General features: G+C 39.8%; 1 protein-coding gene across 1 annotated transcript in view; it reads right to left on the bottom strand.

Moving 5' to 3' along the window:
• The window catches only part of kcnh8 (potassium voltage-gated channel, subfamily H (eag-related), member 8), a 439,093-nt gene that overhangs the window by 127,178 nt on the left and 290,776 nt on the right, over window positions 1-21,139 (bottom strand). The window contains exons 7-9 of the mRNA XM_059972346.1: window positions 17,010-17,217; window positions 7,157-7,354; window positions 3,737-3,936 (exon numbers count right to left, since the gene is read on the bottom strand). Of these exons, the coding sequence (XP_059828329.1) occupies window positions 3,737-3,936; window positions 7,157-7,354; window positions 17,010-17,217 (606 nt within the window). The remainder of the gene's footprint in view (window positions 1-3,736; window positions 3,937-7,156; window positions 7,355-17,009; window positions 17,218-21,139) is intronic.

Consider the following 21,139-nt stretch of genomic DNA (forward strand, 5'->3'; position numbering starts at 1 on the left):
GCTTTGTGGAACATCTGCTTTCTATCTGCAGAAGCAACTCTGAGTTGCCTCTTGCTTTCCATTTAAGTTTATTGTCTACTCACACTTTGGTCTTTCTACTGATGGCCTCCTACGCTGTTACAATAAGGCCAAACAATTTGCTTGAGTAGTAACACCTCTTCTTTGTTGAGGTACACTGCAGCCTGCAGGACTCAAAAGCAAATTCTTCAACTATAAACAACTCACTCTTTGTTTATGTTTGTGTGAGAACTGGTCATTTTGATCCAGTTTTTATTTTATTTCTTTTTTATATATTTTGGCCTGCTGGGCATGACCGAGCCTTCTCATTATCAGCATACTACATAGACGAGAAAGCTTAACCTGACTGTAACAGTTTCTTAACTGGTACAGTACAATATCATCCTTTCAGAGACATTTCCTATGTTTCACTCACCTTTCTTCCACCTTGTCTGCAACCCGAAACCAACACTTTTTTTCTCTTCTCCACATTTCTAATGAGGGACCCATTGCTGCCCTCTCCAAAGATGCTGCCTGACCTGCTGAGTGTTTTCAGCATTTGCTTTCTTTCCCCCTTCAGTAATACAGTCGGCTCTCCTTATCCGCAAATTCAACCAACTGTGAATCGCGGAAACCCAGAAGTGCTCTTCCAGCACTTGTTGTTCGAACATGTACAGACTTTTTTTCTTGACATACAGGAGGATGTGTGTGGGATATCATGGATCAGGATCGAACAAAATCAGAAGTTCTCTTACTAAGTAAGCCGGAACAGGTACATCCAGTATTATTAAGCGTCACTTACTCAAACGTTTGTCTTAGTATATAGTATGTATTTTACCTTTCTATGCATATAAAACACTTAAGAACGTATGTTTCAGTGCCGGGCTCGGGAACCGTTCTCGAGTGCGAGCCAGTGACAGACCGATATTGAGCGCGCTCTCCATCCGTGGCGGGTTGATGTGGAGGATCAATAACTCAAAACCCCATAACCCAATAATTAAACCACTGCGTTTCTTAGTAATAATTGTAGCTTTCATCAGGGCAGAGCCTTTCTCACTTTATCCTTTAAAATTGTCCCAATCATTGACCGACATAGCCTAACGCTTTTCCAGTGACTGATGGCATTTCATCTCTTTCCGATCACTTTGTTATTTCCACTGTATTTTCAATCGTGATTGTTATTATTTTTGTGAGTAGAGACACTGCGCATTCAGAGCTCTGGCACTGAGTCCTAATGTCCACCGCACTGAGACAGGTTAAATAAGGTCTGGGGTTCCGCTGGGTCCTAAGGTCCACCGGATTGAGACAGTTTGAATAAGGGACTTGAGCATCCGTGAATTTTGGTATCCGCGAGGGGTCCTGGAACCAATCCCTCGCGGATAAGGAGGGCTGACTGTACATATTCATTTGTGAAATAGTGCAGTTCATTAATATGTCATTCCACTTAACCGGGGTTCCCATCTTTTTTTTGTGCCATGGAGCCTTACCACTAACCAAAGGGTCCATGGACCCCAGGTTGGAACCACTGCTTTTCACCCATTAACTTCAGAAGAAAATGTGGTGGGCATTACATGGATATGGAGAGGATGGTTCTTCTGGTGGGGGTACTAGAACAAAAGGGCACAGCCTCAAAATTGAGGTGCGACCTTTTAGAAAAGAAGTAAGGAGGAATTTTTTTTTAGAATGCTCTGCCACAGACTGCAGTGGAGGTCAATCCCTGAGTATATTTAAAGTGACAGTTGATAGATTCTTGATTGTTTGAGGCACCAAGGAATATGGTGAGAAGTCAGGTTTTTGGGGTTGAATGGGATCCGGGATGATGTAATGGTGGAGTGGACTCGATGGGCTGAATGGCCTAATTCTGCTCCTATGTCTTATGATCAGTGACGGGGTCTTGCTCATTTTGACAGTCCCCAGTCAGTTGTCTTTCTCATGCCAGTACTGAGAAAATCATACATCCAGTGCTACTTGTATGAGGCACATTCTCATACAGAAGCACATGATTTAAGCAATATAAACATGTTTCATTGAAATTTTTGGGGCATCAAAGCCACTTCCATGAAATAAGTTATTAGAGGTCAAAGAAAAGTAAGACCAAAAGCGACTTTTAGTGTGGCCTCTTGGAAATGTGATTGACTGTATTAGTGGTGCCATAAGTTATAAAAAAGAACAGAAAGCATCGCAAGAACAACAGGAACAGATGTTAAATTAGAAAGAAAGCAACAAAAACAAAGGAAAAAGTAATGGAGAAAGCAACATTTAAATGGTGGCACTGAGAAACTACATTAGTGTTCAAAAATTTTCTACAAATACATTTGGAATATTTCAGTTAAGAGTATGTTAACAACAGAAGGAAGTGTTTATTGTTTATTTTTCAGAGCACAATTAATACGTATATGTAAGCATTCATGGAAAAGATAAGATGACACAGCAAAGTGACTCAGTTACTCTACAGTTAGGTTTTTAATAAGCTCTGTAGTATTCATCCATGGTGAACAAGAAGGTTTTAGCAACATGCATTATAGACCGCGTTAGTTGGTCACCTGTGGGTGATCATTGATAGTACTACTACTGCCCTCTATATCAGAAGAATGAGGACCCGGCTCTATTAATGGGAGTCTTTTCTGATTGGTTGCTGACTAGTGGTTTTCCACAGGGGCTGGACTCGGCCTGCTACTTTTCATGTTATATGTCATTACTTTGGATGATAGAATTCATGGCTTTCAGGCCACATTTGCGGATGATAAAAAGATAAGTGGAGGGGCAGGTGGTGTTGAGAAACCTGGGGTCTGTAGAAGGATAAATATAGAGATGAGGAAAATGGGCAAAGAATATAGTGTAGGGAAATGTATGGTCCTTCACTTTGATAGGAGGAATAAGGAGTATAAAGTTTTCTAAATGGGGAGCAAATTCAGAAATCAGAGGGGCAAAGTGAGTTGGAACTCCTCGTGCAGAATTCTCTAAAGATTAACTTTCAGGCAGAGTTGATAGTAAGGAAGACAAGGGGTAATCCTAAACCTTTATAAGGCATTGATCAGACCACATTTGGAGTGCTGTGAGCAGTTTTTGGCCTCATTTCTAGGGAAGAATGTGCAGGTATCGGAGACAGATCATGAGGTTTACAAAGATGATCCTGGAACTGAAAGGGTTACTGTAAGAGGAGCAGTTGGTGGCTCTGGGACTGTACTCTCTGGAGTTTAGAAGAATGGAGAGGGTATCTCACTGAAATCTACTGAAAAATGCGAGAGTCTAGGACCAGAGGACTTCGCTTCAGAATGGAAGATGTCCCTTTAGACTAGAGATAAGGAGGAATTTCTTTAGGTGGTGAATCTGTGGAATTCATTGCAACAGATGGCTGTGAATGGCAAGTTTTTTTAAAATTTAAAGTGGAGTTTGATGTTCTTAATTAGTAAGGGCATCAAAAATTATGGGGAGAAGGCAATAGACACCAGACTGCAGAAGTCCCCTGGTTATTCACCCTCTTAGTCTTTGCAGTTTCTTGTTTTCTTTACTTATGAAGCTGAATGAAGCAAATGGGAATGAACCATATTTGTTTTCTAACTCCTGTTGAAAATTCAACTAACTTGCAGTCAAAGGGAATTAAAAAAATAGCAAAATAGTGAAATAGCAAGTGTAAAGAGAAATATATTATTTTTGAATATATTCATAATTTTACTTCACTTGCAATAACATGCCAAAAGATTTTCTCATCATAGCATATTTAAGATAAGGGAAGTACCTCATTAGCATCAATTCCATTATTGACAGACCATGTTGTCTGGAAATATTCCAGCATTCGTTGTTTCAGTTGCTTCGGTAGGTGGTGAACCCGGATGAAGTCCTTTAAGTCTTTAATTCTGTGGTGATACAGAGACCACCTAGAGTACATGCGCTGAATGATAGCAGTTACATTTCCAAAGACTAATGCATGCATCAATGCTAAGGAGAGAAGGAAAATAGAAGTGTAACTCAGTTAAACATTGTAATGAACAATGTTGGCCAAATCATTCAGTTTGTTAGAACATCAACAAAAACTTACATATTTTAGCAGGTCTTTAGTTATAAACAATTCCTTAAATCAACTACTGCAGCAACAGACCTGACCAGTTCCACTCCATAACTGCTCTTCACTGTCTGGTGGAAATGATCCTCACACTCAACAATTTTTCTTTCGGCTCCTCCAACTTGCCACAAACTCAAGATGTATGTAGCCAGTGGCACCAGCATGAGACCCAGTGATGTCGGCCTTTTCATTGGCTACATGGAACAGTCCACATTCCAGGCTTTCCCTGGTAATGCTCCCCAACTCTTTCTGCAGTACTTTGACAACTGCATTGGTGCTGCTTCATGCACCCATGTTAAGCTTGTCAATTTCAACAACTTTGCCTCCAACTTCCATGCTGCCCTTAAGTTCACTTGGTCCATTTCTGACATCTTTCTCGATCTCTTTGTCTTCATTTCTGGAGACAAACTGTCTACCAATATCTTTTATAAACCTACCAACTCCCATAGCTAAAAGACGAGATCTGCAAATGCTGCATATCCAAGCAACACACACAAAATGCTGGAGGAACTCAGCAGGCCAGTCAGCATCTATGGAAAAGAGCAAATGGTCGACACTGTGGATCAAGACCCTTTATCAGGACTGGAAAAAAGGATGAGAAGTTAGAGCAACAAGGTGGGAGGAGGGGAGGAAGGAGTCAAGGTGGTAAATTATAAGTGAACCAGAAGAGAGGAAAGGGTGAAATAAAGAGCTGGGAAGTTGATATGTGAATTGATAAAGGGCTGGAGGAGGGGGAATCTGATAGGAGAGCGTACAAGACCATGGATGAAAGGAAACGGGGAGGAGCAACAGTGAGAGATAATGGGCAGATAAGGAGATAAGGCAAGAGAAGGAAATGGGAATGGGAATGGTGAAGACGTTGTGGGGCAATTACTGGAAGTTCAAGAAATCAATATACATGCTATCAGTTAGAGGTTACCCAGAAGGAATATTAGGTGTTACTCCTCCATCCTGAGTGTGGCCTCATTGCAGCAGTAGAGTAGGCCATAGATTGACATGTTGGATTGTGAATAGGAAGTAGGCACTGGGAGATCCCACCTTATTTGATGGACGGAGTGTCTGCGCTCAGGAAAGCGGCCAACAGGAGCACCAGGCCTTGGTCACCATGACTGATCTTATTAACCATCACTAATCTAATTAACTCTGGGGATCTCCCATCTGCTGCCACTCATAGTTCCCTTACCCCTCACCTCCTGTTTCTACCTCCTATCCAAGATCCACAAACCTGTCTGTCCAGGTCAACCCATTGTTTCTGCTTGTTCCTGCCCCACCAAACCTATATCCACATACCTCAACTCTGTTTTATCCCCCTCTCCTTTGTTTAGTCTCTTCCTACCTACATCCGTGGCATTTCACATGCTCAGGATCTTTTCAATGACTTCAAGTTCCCTGGCCCTGATTGTCCCCTTTTCACCATGGACATCCAGTCCCTATACACCTCTATCCCTTATTAAGATGGCCTTAAAGCTCTCAGTTTCTTTCTATATAACAGACCCAAGCTGTTCCCCTCCACCACCACTCTCCTCCATCTGGTGGAGTTAGTTCTCACTCTCAATAGTTACTCCTCTGGCTCCTCCCACTTCCTCCAAACCAAGGGTGTAGCCATGGGTCCCAGCTATGTCTCCCTTTTTGCCAGCTATGTGGAGCAGTCAGCATTTCAAACCTACAGCAGTATCACTCCCCAACTTTTCCTATCAACGACTACATTGGGGCTGCTTCCTGCACCCATGCTGAACTTGTTGACTTCCTCAACATTGCTTCCAACTTCCACCTTGCCCTCAAATTTACCTGGTCCATTTCTGTAACCAATCTCCCCTTTCAAACTCTGGTTTATCCACTCATATCTTTTATAAATCCACTGATTCTCACAGCTACCTGGACCATACCTTTTCCCACCCTGTCACTTGTAAAAGTGCCACCCTTTCTCTCATTTCCTCCGCCTCCACTGCATCAGCTTTCAGGATAAGGCTTTTCAATCCAGAACTAATGAGATGCTCTCCTTCTTCAAAGAAAAAGGCCTTCCTTCCTCCACCATCAATGCAGTCTTCACCCACATCTCTTCCATTTTGTGCCTGTCTGCTCTTACTCCTTCCTCCCATCATTTTGCCAAGGATAGCATTGCTCTTGTCCTCACCTATCACCCTAGTAGTCTCCATGTCCAGCACCTAATTCTCCATAACTTGTACCTTCTCTACCAACAGGCACAAATTTCCCTTACCCCTCCCCCCAGCCCACCTCCTGCAGGGATCGTTCCTGACACGACTCCCTTGTCCATGGACATTCCCCTGTGAATGCATGGGCTTCCTTCCGATGCTCTGGAATCCTCCCACATCCCAAAGGTGGAATGTTTGTTAGATTAATTGGCTACTTTAAGTTATCCCTGGCATGGGTAGATAGTGGGAAAATGGGAATATCTGAAAGGACTCGTTACAAGGAAAAAAGAAGCAAACTGCTTGAGAAACTCGGGGTAAAGCAGAGGGTTGATCGAAGAGATGATCATAGGTCCTCATCTTGCAAAGAAGAAGATTAGGGAATATGATTGGTGAGACTGGTCTGAGATCTGACATGGTTCCTATGGGCCGAGTAACCTTTTTCATTGTTACAAAATTTAATAGGATAGTTCAGGTGAGTTCAGGTAGACTCTAAGATGCAAGATCATAACAAGTTAGATATCAGTCAGAAGTCTATCTAAGGACCATTTGATAGTCTTATAAAAGTGTGATAGAAGCAGTCCATGTGTGTTTGTGGTCCTGATGTTTTGAGAAGCCCAAACACACAACAGGTATTCACTTTGCAGACTTTTCCAAGCCTGTCATTTTATTAAATAAGGCTTTTAATTAAGATCAGAAAGAGGTAAAAATTCAATTTGGACACAAGTGCTAAGAGCATTGTATTGATCCATATGTGCCTCACTGGACATTCACTTCCATTATCATCTAAGAAGCTAAACATCAGCTAAGCTTATTTCAGGTCATAGATGCAATATAATAAATTTTGTATGAGCTTCAAAAATTTTATTTCCATTCTGTATATTATATGCACAAAAATTACATCTGAGTTCTACCAATGTCAAAAAAAAAAAATGAATAGACAAACCTCCTATCAGCATTGTGCAGATGGAAAAGATCTTCTCTGCTTCAGTGTTGGCAGAAACATTTCCAAATCCCACACTGGTCAAGCTGCTGAGGGTGAAGTAAAGGGCAGCAATATAGGCACTTCTGATTCCAGGTCCTCCCATTGTATTATTGTCATAGTATGGAGTTTCGAGACGTTTGCCCAGTTCATGCAGCCAACCTATAATCATAGATTAAAATTTGAATAAAATCAGGAATTGCCATTGGAATTTACCCTTCGCATTTAAGACTTATAAACCCAGTTTAAGAGTAGGCAATTCACACTTCAAATATTTGATTGACACCATATCTTTAGTTGTATTCTGTGTACCATGATCCCCATGATTTACAAACATCTTTAAATTTCAAACTTGAAGAATTCAATTAATTCAATTTTGATCAATAAGCCATAGATTTAAAGCATATGAATGATAATAATGTTCAGGAATGGTGATGGAGGGAGGTACAATGAAGACATTCAAATAGCTCTAGAAAAACACATGTATATGCAGAGAATGGAGGATTATGCGTCATGTGCAGGCAGAAGGGACTTAATTAGTTTAGCGCAACATTATTGTTCAAAATGCCTGTTAAGGTGCTATACTGTTCCATGTTCTAATATTTTGGTAAAGAATGTGGCCTGAATTATGAGTCTAAAATGGTCTTCCTTGGATCTCTTATTTATTAAGTTATTCAGATACCACTAAAGATCATGAGCAGATCAAGTCTCACTCTACAGTGGAGGTGGAACTGACACAGCTTCATCATTTTCACAACCCAAGAGCCTAACACAGTCTGTGATGCCCTCTAGAGACAACTAAAAATCAACTGATCCAAGATCTTCGGAATTGACCCTCTTTGCACCTACTTTATGTTAGCAAACAAAAAAGCAATATAAAGTCCATTGTCTCTGTTGCTTTCCCTGACCGGATTTGAAAGTTTTTGTGAGGAGCGATGGATCAGTAACATCAACAACCCACTGTTCAGATCACAGCCTTAAATATTTACTTCTTGTTCCGTCTTAAGGCCAGTTAATTGCTTTTGTAGAGTACACTTCACTAAAATGTGCATAGGGTTGCTGAGATGATGTTGATAGAGAATGACTAAATTTCAACCTTTTATTTGCATGACATTGAAATTTGCAGCTGATGGGTAACTTCAGGTTTGTTATTAATATTTAGCCGTTCTCCTGGCTTGAGCAATTAGGACTACTGTTAAAAATAGGTGAACTCAGGGAACTAAAGCCACATAAACTGCAACAGCTCACCTGAACAGCTGATGGAACTCAGCAGGCCAGGCAGCATCTATGGAAAAGAGTAAACAGTCGACATATCGGGCCGAGACCCTTCAGCAGGACTGAAGACAAAAAGATGAGTTAAAGGGTGGGGAGAGGGGAGGGAGAAATAGGTGAAACCGTGAGAGGAAGGGTGAAGTAAAGAGATGGGAAGTTGACTGGTGAAAGAGATACAGGGATAGAGAAAAAGGAATCTAATAGGAGAGGGCAGAAGGCCATGGACGAAAGAAAAGGGGATGAGGATCCTTTCTTTAATGGCCTCTGTCCTCTCCTACTAGATTCCCCTCTTTCTTTCTTTCTTCCTTGGAGATAATGAAGCCTCCACATTACATCATTGATTTCATATTCTAGCCCTCTTAAAAAAACGCTAACATTGTATTTGACTTCTTCACCACAGACTCAACCTGAAAATTAGCCTTTAGGGAATCCTGCATGAAGACTCCCAAGTCCTTTTCTAAATCAGATATTTTAATTTTCTCTCCATTTTGAAAATAGTCAACACTTTTAATTCTTCAACCTAAGTGCATGGCCAAACAATTCCCAACACTATATTCCATCTGCCACTTCATTGTCTATTCTCCTAATCTGTCTAAGTTGTACTACAGCCTCTCTACTTCCTCAACACTATATGCCCCTCCACCTGTTTTTCTATCATCTGCAAACTTGACCACAAAACCATCAATTGCATCATCCAAATAATTGACATATAAGTAAAAAGAAACAGTGCTAACACACAGAACCCTGTGAAAAATCACTAGTTACCACCAGTCAACCAGAAAGTGCTCCCTTCATTCCCACTCTTTGCCTCCTGTCAATCAGCCAATGCTCTATCCATGCTAGTATCTTTCCTATAATACCATGGGGTCTTAGCTTGTTAAGCTGCATCATGTGTGACTCCTTGTCAAAGACCTTCTGAAAATCCAAGTATACAATATTCTCTGATTCTCCTTTATCTATCCTGCTTGATATTTCTTCAAAGAATTCCAATAGATTTGTCAGGCAAGTTTTTCCCTTAAGGAAACCAAGCTGACTTCAGCTTCCTTTATCATATGCCTCAAGTACCCTGAAACCACATCCTTAAGAGTCGACTCTGACATCTGCCCAACCACTGAGACCAGACCAATTGCCCTGTGGTTTTCTTTTCTCTGCCTCTCTCTCTTCTTGAAGAGTGGAGTGACATTTTCAATTTTTCAGACCTCCAGAACCATGCCAGAATCTATTGATTCTTGAAAGTTCATCACCAATGCCTCCACAATCTCTTCAGCCATCATTTTAAGGATCCTAGGGTGTAAATTATCTGCTCCAGGTGGTTATCAACCTTCAGGCCTTTGAGCTCCCAAGCACATTCACCCTAATAACGGCAACTTCATGCACTTCTGCTCCCTGACACTCATACAGTTACTGTCTTCCACAGATACAGAATACTTCTTCAGTTTGTCCGCCATTTTTCTTGTCCCCCATTGCTACCTATTCAGCATCATTTTCCATCATTTCCGATATTTACTCTGACCTTTCATTTACTCTTTGTATATCTAAAGAAATTTTGGTATCCTCTTTTTGGCTAGCTTACCATTGTATTCCATCTTTTCCATCTTAATGACTATTTTAGTTGCCTTCTGTTGGATTTTAAAAGATTCCTAATCCTCTAACTTACCACTAATTTTTGCTCTATTGTATGCCTTCACTTTGGCTTTTATGTTAGCTTTGAATTCTCTAGTCAGCCTGAGATTTGTCATCTTGCCTTTAGAATAGTTCATCTTCGAGATGTATCTATCCTGTGCCTTTGGAATTCTCCCAGAAGCTCCAGCCTTTGCTGCTTTGTGCCTTCCAATCAACTTTGGCCAGCTCCTCTCTCATGCCTCTGTATCTCCCTTTACTCCGCTGAAATAATGATACATCTGATGTTAGATTATCCCTCTCAATTTACAGGGTGAATTCTATCACATTATGATCACTGGCCTCTAACGGTTCCTTTACCTTAAGCTTTCTAATCAATTCCAGATCATTGTACAACATTTAATCCAGAATAACTCCTGCTCTAGCATCAGTTCCTCAGCCATGCATTTATCTGCCAAATGCACCTATTCTTACCCTCACTGGTGCATGGCACAGGCAGCAACCCAGAGGCTGCTACCCTGGGAGTCTGCTTGTCATCTTTCTACATAACTCCCTAAAATCTCTCTTCAGGACCTCCTTGCCCTTCTTACCTTTGTCATTGGTGCCAATATCTACTAAAACTTCTGGCTGCTCACACTCCCCCTTTAGAATACTGTTGTGGTTCAATCCAAGACATCCCTGACAATTACACCTTGGAGGCAACATACCATAAGACCATCAGACACGGGAGCAGAATTAGGCCATTCAGCCCATTGAGTCTGCTCTGCCATTCCATCATGGCTGATTCCATATTCCACTCAATCCTATACACCTGCCTTCTCTCTATATCCTTTGATGCTCCGACCGATCAGAAAACAATCAACATCTGCTTTACGTATCCCCATGGACTTGGCCTCCACCACAGTCTGTGGCAGAACAATCCACGTATTCACTAGTCTCCGGCTAAAAGAAAAATCCTTCTTACCACTGTTTTAAAGGGTCACCCCTCAGTTTTGAGGTTGTGCCCTTGAGTTCTGGAAACCCCCACCAAAGGAAACATTCTCCCCACATTTACCCTATCTTGTCCTTTCAACATTCGGTCGTTTTTAATGAGATCCCAACGCATCCTTCTGAATTCCAGTGAGTACAGGCCCAAAGCTGCCAAACACTCCTCATATATTAACTCCTTCATTACCAGATTCATCCTCGTGAGCCTTGTCTGGACTCTCTCCAATGACAACACATCCTTTCTGAGCTATGGGACCCAACACTGATGACAACACTCCAAGCGTAGCCTGACTAGTGCCTTATAAAGGCTCAGTATTGTCTTCTTGCCTTTATATTCTATTCCCCTTAAAATAACTATCAGCATTGCATTTGCCTTCTTTGCCACAGACTCATCCTGTAAATTATCCATCTGGGAGTCTTGCACAAGGACTCCTAAGTCCATCTGTACCACAGATGTTTGAACCTTTTCCCCATTTAGATCGTAGTCTGCACTATTGTTCCTTTCACCAAAATGCATTATCATACAGTTCCCAATACTGTATTTCATCTGCCACTTTTTTGCCCACTCTTCAAATTTGTCTAAGTCCTGCTACAATTGAATTGTTTCCTCATCACTACCCACGCCTCCACTTATCTTTGTATCACCCGCAAACTTTGCCACAAAGCCATCAGTTCCATTATCCAAATCATTGACAAACAATGTGAAAAGTAGTGGTTCAAATAGTGACCTCTGAGGAACACCACTAGTCACCAGTAACCAACCAGAAAAGGCCCCTTTTATTCCCACTCCCTGCCTCCTGTCTGTCAGCCATTCCGCTACCCATGCCAGTATCTTTCCTGTGATGTTAAGCAGCCTCCAGGCATCTCTATAATGCCCACAGAATCTCATCTCTGTTCCTCTAACTATGGACTTTCCTATCACCACTGCAGTCCTCTTCACCTCTCTTTTCTCCTGAGCCACAGCACCAGACTCATTGCCAGAGATCCGGTCACTGCTGTTCCCTCCTGGTAGGTTGCTCCCTTCGATAGTAATCTATACGGTATACTTTTATTGAAGGGAATGGCCACAGATGTACTCTGTACTGGCTGCCCACTTTCCTTCCTTCTCCTAACAGTCACCCAGTTACCCGCCTCCCTGTAGCACCTATCTGTCATGTCCTCAGTCTCCCACATGAGTTGAAGGTCATTGAGATGCAGCTCCCGTTCCTTAACATGTTTCTGAGGAGCTGCAGCTCAGTATACCTGGTGCAGATGTGGTTATCTGGGAGGCTGTAGGTTTCCTAGAATTCCTATATCTTACACAAAAGAACATAACAGTCTCTGGAGTCATTCCTACTGCTCTGACTATGCCCTAACAGACAAGGAATGAAGAATCAAGAATGATCTCAGCCAAGCCTGATGAGCCAAAGACAAAGCCTCCCCACTCTAACGTTGGCCCATTCCAACAATGGTCACTGTGCTTTCCCCTGCGTTATTTTTATTCCCCCTTGCTAATGAATCCCATTCACTGACTGCCCACAGTTCAAACTCAGAAAACTGCAGCAAAGCGCTGCATTTTAATCTTCAGTTGTGGATCTGTGTGAAGTCGCCTCCTGTCATGCTCACATTCACTGATGGGCCACAGTTCAAACTCTGAAAACTGTCACAAAGTGTTGCTTTTTTCATCATGAATTGCAGATCTGTGGGAAGTCACCTCTTCTTCTCACACTCCCGTTCACTGATTGGCCACAGGTCAAACACCCAAGAATTTCCTTGGTCCCTCTCTTCCCTTCCTAACAAACCCACATCATTCCCTCTGACTTCACAGTTGAGAACAATGTACAGGAACACCATCTAGAGCCTTCTGTTAGTGCTTTTCTTGATAATAACAGGAAGGAAGCAATTTGGCCTATTAAATCTACACCAGCGCAAGAACAGTTCATCTGGAGCCGCTCACCTAATCCCTGACAAATTATTTCTCTGTGAGTGTGAAACATAAGAGTATAACAATAAGGAAGAAATGATAAGCATGTAACTTGGTGTATTGCGTCCATTCCTGGACACAACAATTTAAAATAGATGTAAATAGGGTAAGAGAAGGTGCAGAAGACATTTAAGCTGATGATTCCAGTGAGGAGGCACTTTGTTAATTGCATTGGATGGAGAGGCTGGGACAGTTATCCTGGGATCAGAGAAGGTTATGATAAGATCTGACAGAATTAAAATCCTGCAAGTCAGGTAGAGTGAAGTTGTTCCAGTTGGAAAAAAAATGGTACAGGGGACATGGAATGTTTGGCAAAAGATTCAAAGTGACATGAGGAAATACCCTTTATACAGCAAGTAGTTAGGGTCTGGCATGTACTCCCAACATGGTAGAGGAGGCAGATGCAATTGCAGTGTTCAAATTGAAGTTGGATAAGTGTTTGAAAGAGGAGGGGATTAGAACCAGTTGAATTGTTCTTTTACATTGAATTACTACAGGTTCAATGGGCCAAATGGCCTGTGCTGTAACCATTCTGTGATCCTGTTGTTCTTTCGAGGCACGTGAGTCATGGTGAATCCATGGGAAGAAGAACGTTTGGAGATAGCCTCTGTATCCCTGATACAGTCATACATAAGCAAGATAATGCTCAGCGAGGCAGGATTAGCATTAAGCCCCACATTTGCAAACACAGTTTGCCTGTTGTCTGTTTTAGACATGTTTTCCGGATGAGCTGCCTTCACCAGTATGTGAAGTTTTGTTTAAATAGTGCAGACAGATCAGGTTACACATTCCATGTCCTAGGGCTTTCTTCAGAAAAGAAGTTGCCACGAATAATATTTCAATTAAAATCTGTGTACTGACTTACATCTCAATGTATCAAATATTTTCTTTGCTAGCAGATTGCAAGTTTAATTTACTTGAACTTCAGGTTGACATATCTTGCCCCTGTATTATAGTCTTGAACTTATATAATTGAAGAAAATAAAAGCTATTTAGACAGAATAATCTTAGGCAGCCTTTTAGGCAGTGATGAGAGCAGCATGATGGTTAGATAGGTGGTCTCCTCTTTCCATTTTCATCGTGCTCCCTTTGAAAACACTCAGATTTCCTAGGTGCTCCTTCTTCACTTTAAATGGTGATGAGACAGAGAAGGTTCCAATAGTTGAGGATGTTCCATTCATAATAAATCTTTGAATGATTTCCTCTGTTGACCTGCTAATTTTTCACTTTAGTATAGCTTGGGGTGTGGAGCTCCTGCATCACTAGTTTGACTGAGTTCAGTGCAGTGTGTAGTGAACTACATATACCTGTCTGGACACGCCCCCTGCTGACTGCTCCTGTGGCTCCTCCCACAGACCCCTGTATAAAGGCGATCAAGGCCTGAGCCCGGCCTCTCAGTCTCCAGGATGTAGTATGGTGGTCACTCACTGCTTGTTCCTTCTTCCAGTCAATAAAAGCCGCTATCTCGCCTTACGTCTCAGAGTGAGTTATTGATGGTGCATCACAGTGTCAGGACACTGACTGTGATTAGATCCTTAGCAGTAGGTTCCCAAAAGAACAATATTCTTTCAAACATTGGATCAATCTCTATGGTACTTCCTTAAAGTGATCAAAGAATTGCATTGAAATCACATGTAATCAAAGACATGATCAACTTTTCTTCCTGAGACAATCAGGGATAACATGAGACCTTCCAGAATTAATATAAAATATTAATCTATCATTGTGAAAACCTTTTTGTATTATGTAACTCATTTATTTCTCATTACTAATATTTCTCAAGTACCCTATTAACTCTGAAATCAGAAATTTCACATCTTTATTTTTCTAAATTATCAACTTCAATGTGTACTACAGTGCATGAATCTGATGGGCTGTATAGAGTTAATGTTAACTCATTGATTTGACAAGGACTTTGTGTCCTGTAAATTTGGACTCAGTCTGCCTTCATAATGTAAAGATTAGCAGGAGGCCACATGGCAGGCTGCTGTTTCTCTTAGATAGTCAAAGCTGTCATTAGCAATTTGTGTAACGTTGATAGTGTGGAAGGTTGGCTGTGAGTCAGCTCTCACTGCGATATCTTCGACAATCAACCCCAGTGAAAGCAAAACTGGAGCAAAAACATCGCATTTATGGTAAAAGTAAATTGACATATTTCTAAATGAAACCATCAAAGTCTTTCATTTGGATTTTTGCATAGTATTAAAAAACTGCAGGGAAATACTAAATGCTATAGCTTTCTGGATTTTCTTCTGCAATGCAGAGCCTCTGCACATAAGCCCCAATGCTGTAAAGTCACTGCATGCACTGCTAGGGGGTAGGGAGATTTTAGAAATAATCAAGCTGTGTGACAAAGAATAACAATGCATTCACAGATGGCAGAAATAAAGATTTAGAACTACTGTCTGCTATGGCCTCTAGATGACTTGTTTATCTGAAGTTGTCAACCTTTGATGAATAAGGCATTTGAAAAGACTGTGGCAAGTTGAAATTGTTCCTGTCAAACCTTACTAAGCATTGCAGAAGTGGAAGCAATCATGACGTTTACAGCAATTTCCATTTATTCTTAAAACAAGAGACATTGAAGTATATAATATGTTGTTCAGGGGCTTAAAATAATTACTGCTAGCCAATTACTGTTACTAATTACCAAATATGATTTTTAATATAAGTGAAATTTGGAAAAAAGATTTGATTCTTATGAATTTTTATGGCCTCTCTGATATTTTGTACATTGGCAACGTCAGTTCTAGATGATAAAATAGGGACAGACATCAGCAGAATGGGGAACACTGTTGCATGAAACTTCCTCTTGCTCGCTTAGGTGACCTTTGCAAACTGCTTATGAACTTAATGGACTAGTTGCAAACTGCCATGTCTGATTGAGAAACCCTCAGTTTTTTCAAATTACAATCTTCCGTGTCCAGGTGAATAACTTGTGTTATGTTTTGCAACTCTAGAAATTAATCAAAAGAAAAACATGGGGAAAACGGGATGAATATGTGTTCTACTTTCATTTTTAATTCCATTGAAACATGCAGATATTACAAGGTGGTGTAATGACATATGCCATTCATGTACATATAACCCATAATGAAATATGTAAACAACAAAGAATGCTTAATACTTACAATATTACTCAAATATTATTGAAATATTAAATACACAACACTCCTCTCATCTCCATCCTGGACACTAGCCTACAAAGTACCCAGGACATCTTCAGGGAGCAGTGTCTCAGAATGGCAACGTCCATTATTAAGGACCTCCAGCACTGAGGGCATGCCCTTTTCTCATTGTTACCATCAGGTAGGAGATACAGAAGCCTAAAGGCACACATTCGGTGATTCAGGAACAGCTTCTTCCTCTCTGCTGTCTGATTTCTAAATGGACATTGAAGCTTTAGACACTATCTCACCTTTTTTTGATATACAGTATTCCTGTTATTGCACATTTGTTTAAATCTATTCAATATATGCAGTTTATTTACTTGTTTATTTACTATTATGTTTTATTCTATTTTTTATTATTATTATTCTCTCTCTGCTCAATTATGTATTGCATTGAACTGCTGCTGCTAAGTTAACAAATTACACGGCACATGCCGGTGATAATAAACCTGAGTCTGATTCTGATTTTTTTACCCTGAACATGTAGTATACTATAACTCCACAGAACAACACTTAAAAGATTTAGTTATCATAAGTTAGCAGATGAAATTTTGTGCTAGTTATGTTCTCAAACTTCCATTATGCTAAAATGGAGCTCAAATCAGAGAATTAAGAGTATTGTACTTCAGTGTCTGACCTGTTGTCCTTTCAAATATGATTCAAAGTGCAGAAGGTTTTAGCTTGTTTTCTCAGCATCATTCAAGAACAGATATACATGTTATCATTGAGGAAGTAGATGAATGGTTTGTAATAAATCATTGTTTAAAAGATGGCATCAAAATTGTGCAGGAATGAGAGGACTTACCAATGTCCCACGTATGTGGGTCGTTGCCCTCAATTTCAATTTTGCCAATAACATACCAGATGCATGCCATCCAGTGAGCCAACAATGCAAACATGGACATAAGCAGAGTCAGAACAATTGTGCTGTGCTGAGAATATCGGTCCAACTTCTGCAGTAGTCTTAACAGACGTAACAGGCGCACAGTTTTTAGAAGGTGAACAATTGAAACCTGCCAACAAAAGCGAAAAAACACAGATGGTGAGCAATGGTTTCACCGTAAGTGATATGAGAATTAAGGTTGCAAATGAGTTTATAAGATTCCCTTATGAAGGATACATTAATAACAAATGAAATATCTTTACTGCTGAAGTATGATTACTGCAGTTCCATTACTTACCTCAGTTAGTGCAAAAAACATTCATAACCACAGCCATTAAATTCCATTAAACATGCACATTTCTAATATTTCAATTCCATTATTAAAGTTTTAAAGCTGATATTCAGGATAATTGCCAAATATATTTTTTAAAATGTTGCTTTAACAAATACTTTATGAATTACTAAGATTATCCCTCTATAGCACAAAAATATTGGTTGGATTGTCCTTGACTCAGCCCACTGCAGTCCTCATTCCTCCAGATGTGTGTGGCTAGAAAACCTGACAAGGATTCCACAAATTGTGACAAGGATTCAGGTAGCATACCTTCAGGCCCTATCTCTGGAATGCACTGAGAGCATTTGATGACTATCAAAGGCTTTTTAATTGCCTTTAAATACCCGTAATAGTCTGAGACATTTAAATAGCATATAATTACAGTTAAATAAAATATACATATTTGTAATTAAAGGTATTAATAACAGTTAAGTAATATAAAATAAGTAAGTATTTCACTGCACTTAAATTTTGCCGAAAAGATCAATGACCCCATTCAGGTGATTGGTAAGCCTCCAGTTCCAGTGCAAAGTCAAGGCATTCTTTAGTGAGTCAGTACTCTGCTGCTTGGCTGGTCAAGCAGTGGACCAGAAGGCTTGCCGAGCTGGCATCCAGCTCCTGTTGGGATTCAGCCATTAGCGGACTTGTGCAAAGTCCAAAAACTGCAAAGCTGTGACTAGCCAACAACTGGTCTTTTTCTTTGGGATCGTCAGTTATAAAATGTGCTAGATGTGCAAGCTTTTTTGCTGAAACGACTTCAGTGGATATCTTTGGGTTATTGCTAATCATTTTTATCCTAGAATTATAAGGATTATACAGCAGGGAACAGACACTCTGACCCACCAAGTCAGTGCAAACCATTAAGCACCATTTATACTAATCCTACACCAACAGTTTTCTCATTCTTCCCACATTTTACTATTATAGAATTTGGATACAGTCAAAACTCCACTGTCTGCTTGAAGCCTGACCTAATGATTGTCTGTCTAATCAGCCGTCTTTGCTTAGTCTCCGCCTTTCCAAATGATCATTAATTCTCTCCCTCTAATTCCTTTCCAGTATCTTCCCTACCACTGGTGTTTGGCTATTAGTTCATCAAAACTCTTCACAACAATTGATAACTGGTGATCTGCATTCGCATTTTGCTCATGATCTGTTGACACTACTACATGCACAATAAAAATTTGCTATCAAGCAGTGTGGAAAACTTTTCAGTGTTTAGAATTCTAAACACTGGATGTTTAGAATGCTTTTGAACTCATGCTTGATGGCCAAGCTCTAATTGTACTATCTTGATTTACTATTAAGATTTACTATCTTGTTCTGGATTCCCCACCAGAGGAAACATATTACAGACCATACCAGATCTTCACCATTTTCTGCATCTTGCTGAGATTATTTCTTTGTCTTCTAAGTTCTGGAGAAGTTGTAGATAACCTTAACACTTAACTTCTTGAGAATAGGCATTGCCTGTCTGAATCTGTTGTTTACTCTCTCAAAATCCAACCCAGCCTTCTTGAGGTGAGATGCTTAATATTTATACAGTACTTCATTCAGGATCTGACTTAATCTTTATACCTCTTGTTCAGTTTATTAAGCCAGACTCCTTGAGACATAAGGATATATGCATTCATTCTTTTCCATGAAGAGTTTGTTAAATTTAATGTGCTATTTTATTAATATAAGCAAAATCAGAAATGCTGGAAATAATCAGTAGGTCAGTCAGCAGCTGTTGAAGGAAAAAGAGAGTTAACATTTCAGGTTGGAGATCCTTCATCATATCAAAGGGTCTCAGACATGAAATGCTAACTTTATTTCTTTTTCCACACGTGTTCTCACTTGTTGATTGTTTCCAGCATTGTTTTGTTTTCCATTTTGAATTTCTTGCGTGTGTGGTATTTTTTGATCAGCAATTACGCTAAGCACACTTTAACAAAGAAGCCAAGCAAGCAATTCTGATTTTTATTTCCCTCTTCAGAGCTTAGTTCACAAAGGTTGACTATCCTAGTTCTAAAGCAGACTGTCAGTCAAGATCATATTCCCACATTTTGGAGGAGCTGTTTAATTAATAATCTTTTGAATTAAATATATTGAAGTCAACATAACCAAATTCAGAAGCTGAATTCAATGTGCAGCTACAATTAATAGGGTCGAATTTCTAAGTAAATATAATATTCAATCCCATATTCCAAATAAGTAGTTAAATTGGAACCTATATATAAAAAAAAGATGTTCAATAAAGTGTCTTGACTAAGAGAAAGAAAGTTTGCTGGGAACAATGAAATTGTTGCTTCTTCTCATTTCTGAAACTTTATGTTATAAAAGCTGGATGCAACCATGCAGAGAAAGTCTTTGAAATCAGCCAGTCACATGTTGGAATACCTAACATTAAAAGCAAATTTAATATGGAGAAATGCTGAAGAAAGGTCACCCTCTAATCACATCCATTCAAGTTTCATAATCCTTGACATTTAACTGCCTTAACTGCAGGAGGTTGGTGTAAAACAACAGCCCTTTCCTTTGACAAGGCAGTGAAGTTCGAGAATGATAATTTTAGTTCCTAAGAACTGGAATAATAATTGTTTTATGATCAGATAAAAAAAAGATAAAAAATATAGCAATGCTCTTTTCTACTGTGCTATCATTGTAGTAGAGAAAATATATTATACTCAGCTATTATGTATTCTGTATTATATATGTTATACACAGACAAGAGATCAAAGCATCAAGGTGAGAGTGGAGGGTGAGCACTGGCTGTCTGTCGTTTAATCACTGAGGATCACTCTGTTATTCTACCGGAGAGCGGAGAGCCTGCCGCTGCACCCGGAGGTTGTTGACCAAGTTTTCTGTGTTTTGGACGTGGACTTGTTGTTATAGACTCTTTTTGTCCTTATAGTTTTTTTTTGGAGTCTGTGGTTTTCGCCTGATATTTTTCTTTTTTTGTGTGGAGGGGGGCGGGTTTGGGGGTCGATATTTTGTCCTTTTTTGGTGTGAGAGGAGGGAGTTAGGGGTTGGTGTGCCTGTTCTGCTTTTGTGCGGGGAGGGGTGATTTGGGGGTTGATGATCATGCTTCCTTTCATTTATTTTCTTTCTGCGCTACCTGGTGAAGAGTTTCAGAGTTGCATACTTTGATAATATATGAATCATTGCACCTTTGAACCTATTTGTTCACAACATGCAGCAAAAATAGAGTAGTTCAGAACTCAACTGCAAATAATATCAACACTCAGAAATATTTTCCTCAGACTTATGAAGAAATTAAATGAACAACAGGTACTGAGAATTCAGATGTCCCTTTAAGCAAAGTTTAGTTGATAAACATTTGTTACTGAGGTCTGGTCACATTTATATATGAATTCAATAATATCAGCAATCAAGAATCAATATTATTTAAGTTAATAATAAAAGTGGAACATAACCAATATTGAAAGTATGAAAAGGAAATAGTATATTCTGAAAACTCTTTCTGAAACATAAATCATGTTTCCAAACGAAAACATTTTGTCTCAAAACACGACTCACTTTTATTATATTTTTTGGGCAAAGTATTCTAAATCTCAACAACTCTAAGTTTAATGTCCTTCCCGAACCATTAAAAAAAGTGATATTAAATTAACGGCATTTACCAAGTTTACAACTTCCATCAGAGTCTCTCATCATATCAAAACCTCTAACGATTGACCATTAACTACCAGTCCAAGGAAAACAGCTCACAAAT

The sequence above is a fragment of the Hypanus sabinus genome, chromosome 6 (assembly GCF_030144855.1).
Source record: "Hypanus sabinus isolate sHypSab1 chromosome 6, sHypSab1.hap1, whole genome shotgun sequence".
Classification (NCBI taxonomy): domain Eukaryota; kingdom Metazoa; phylum Chordata; class Chondrichthyes; order Myliobatiformes; family Dasyatidae; genus Hypanus; species Hypanus sabinus.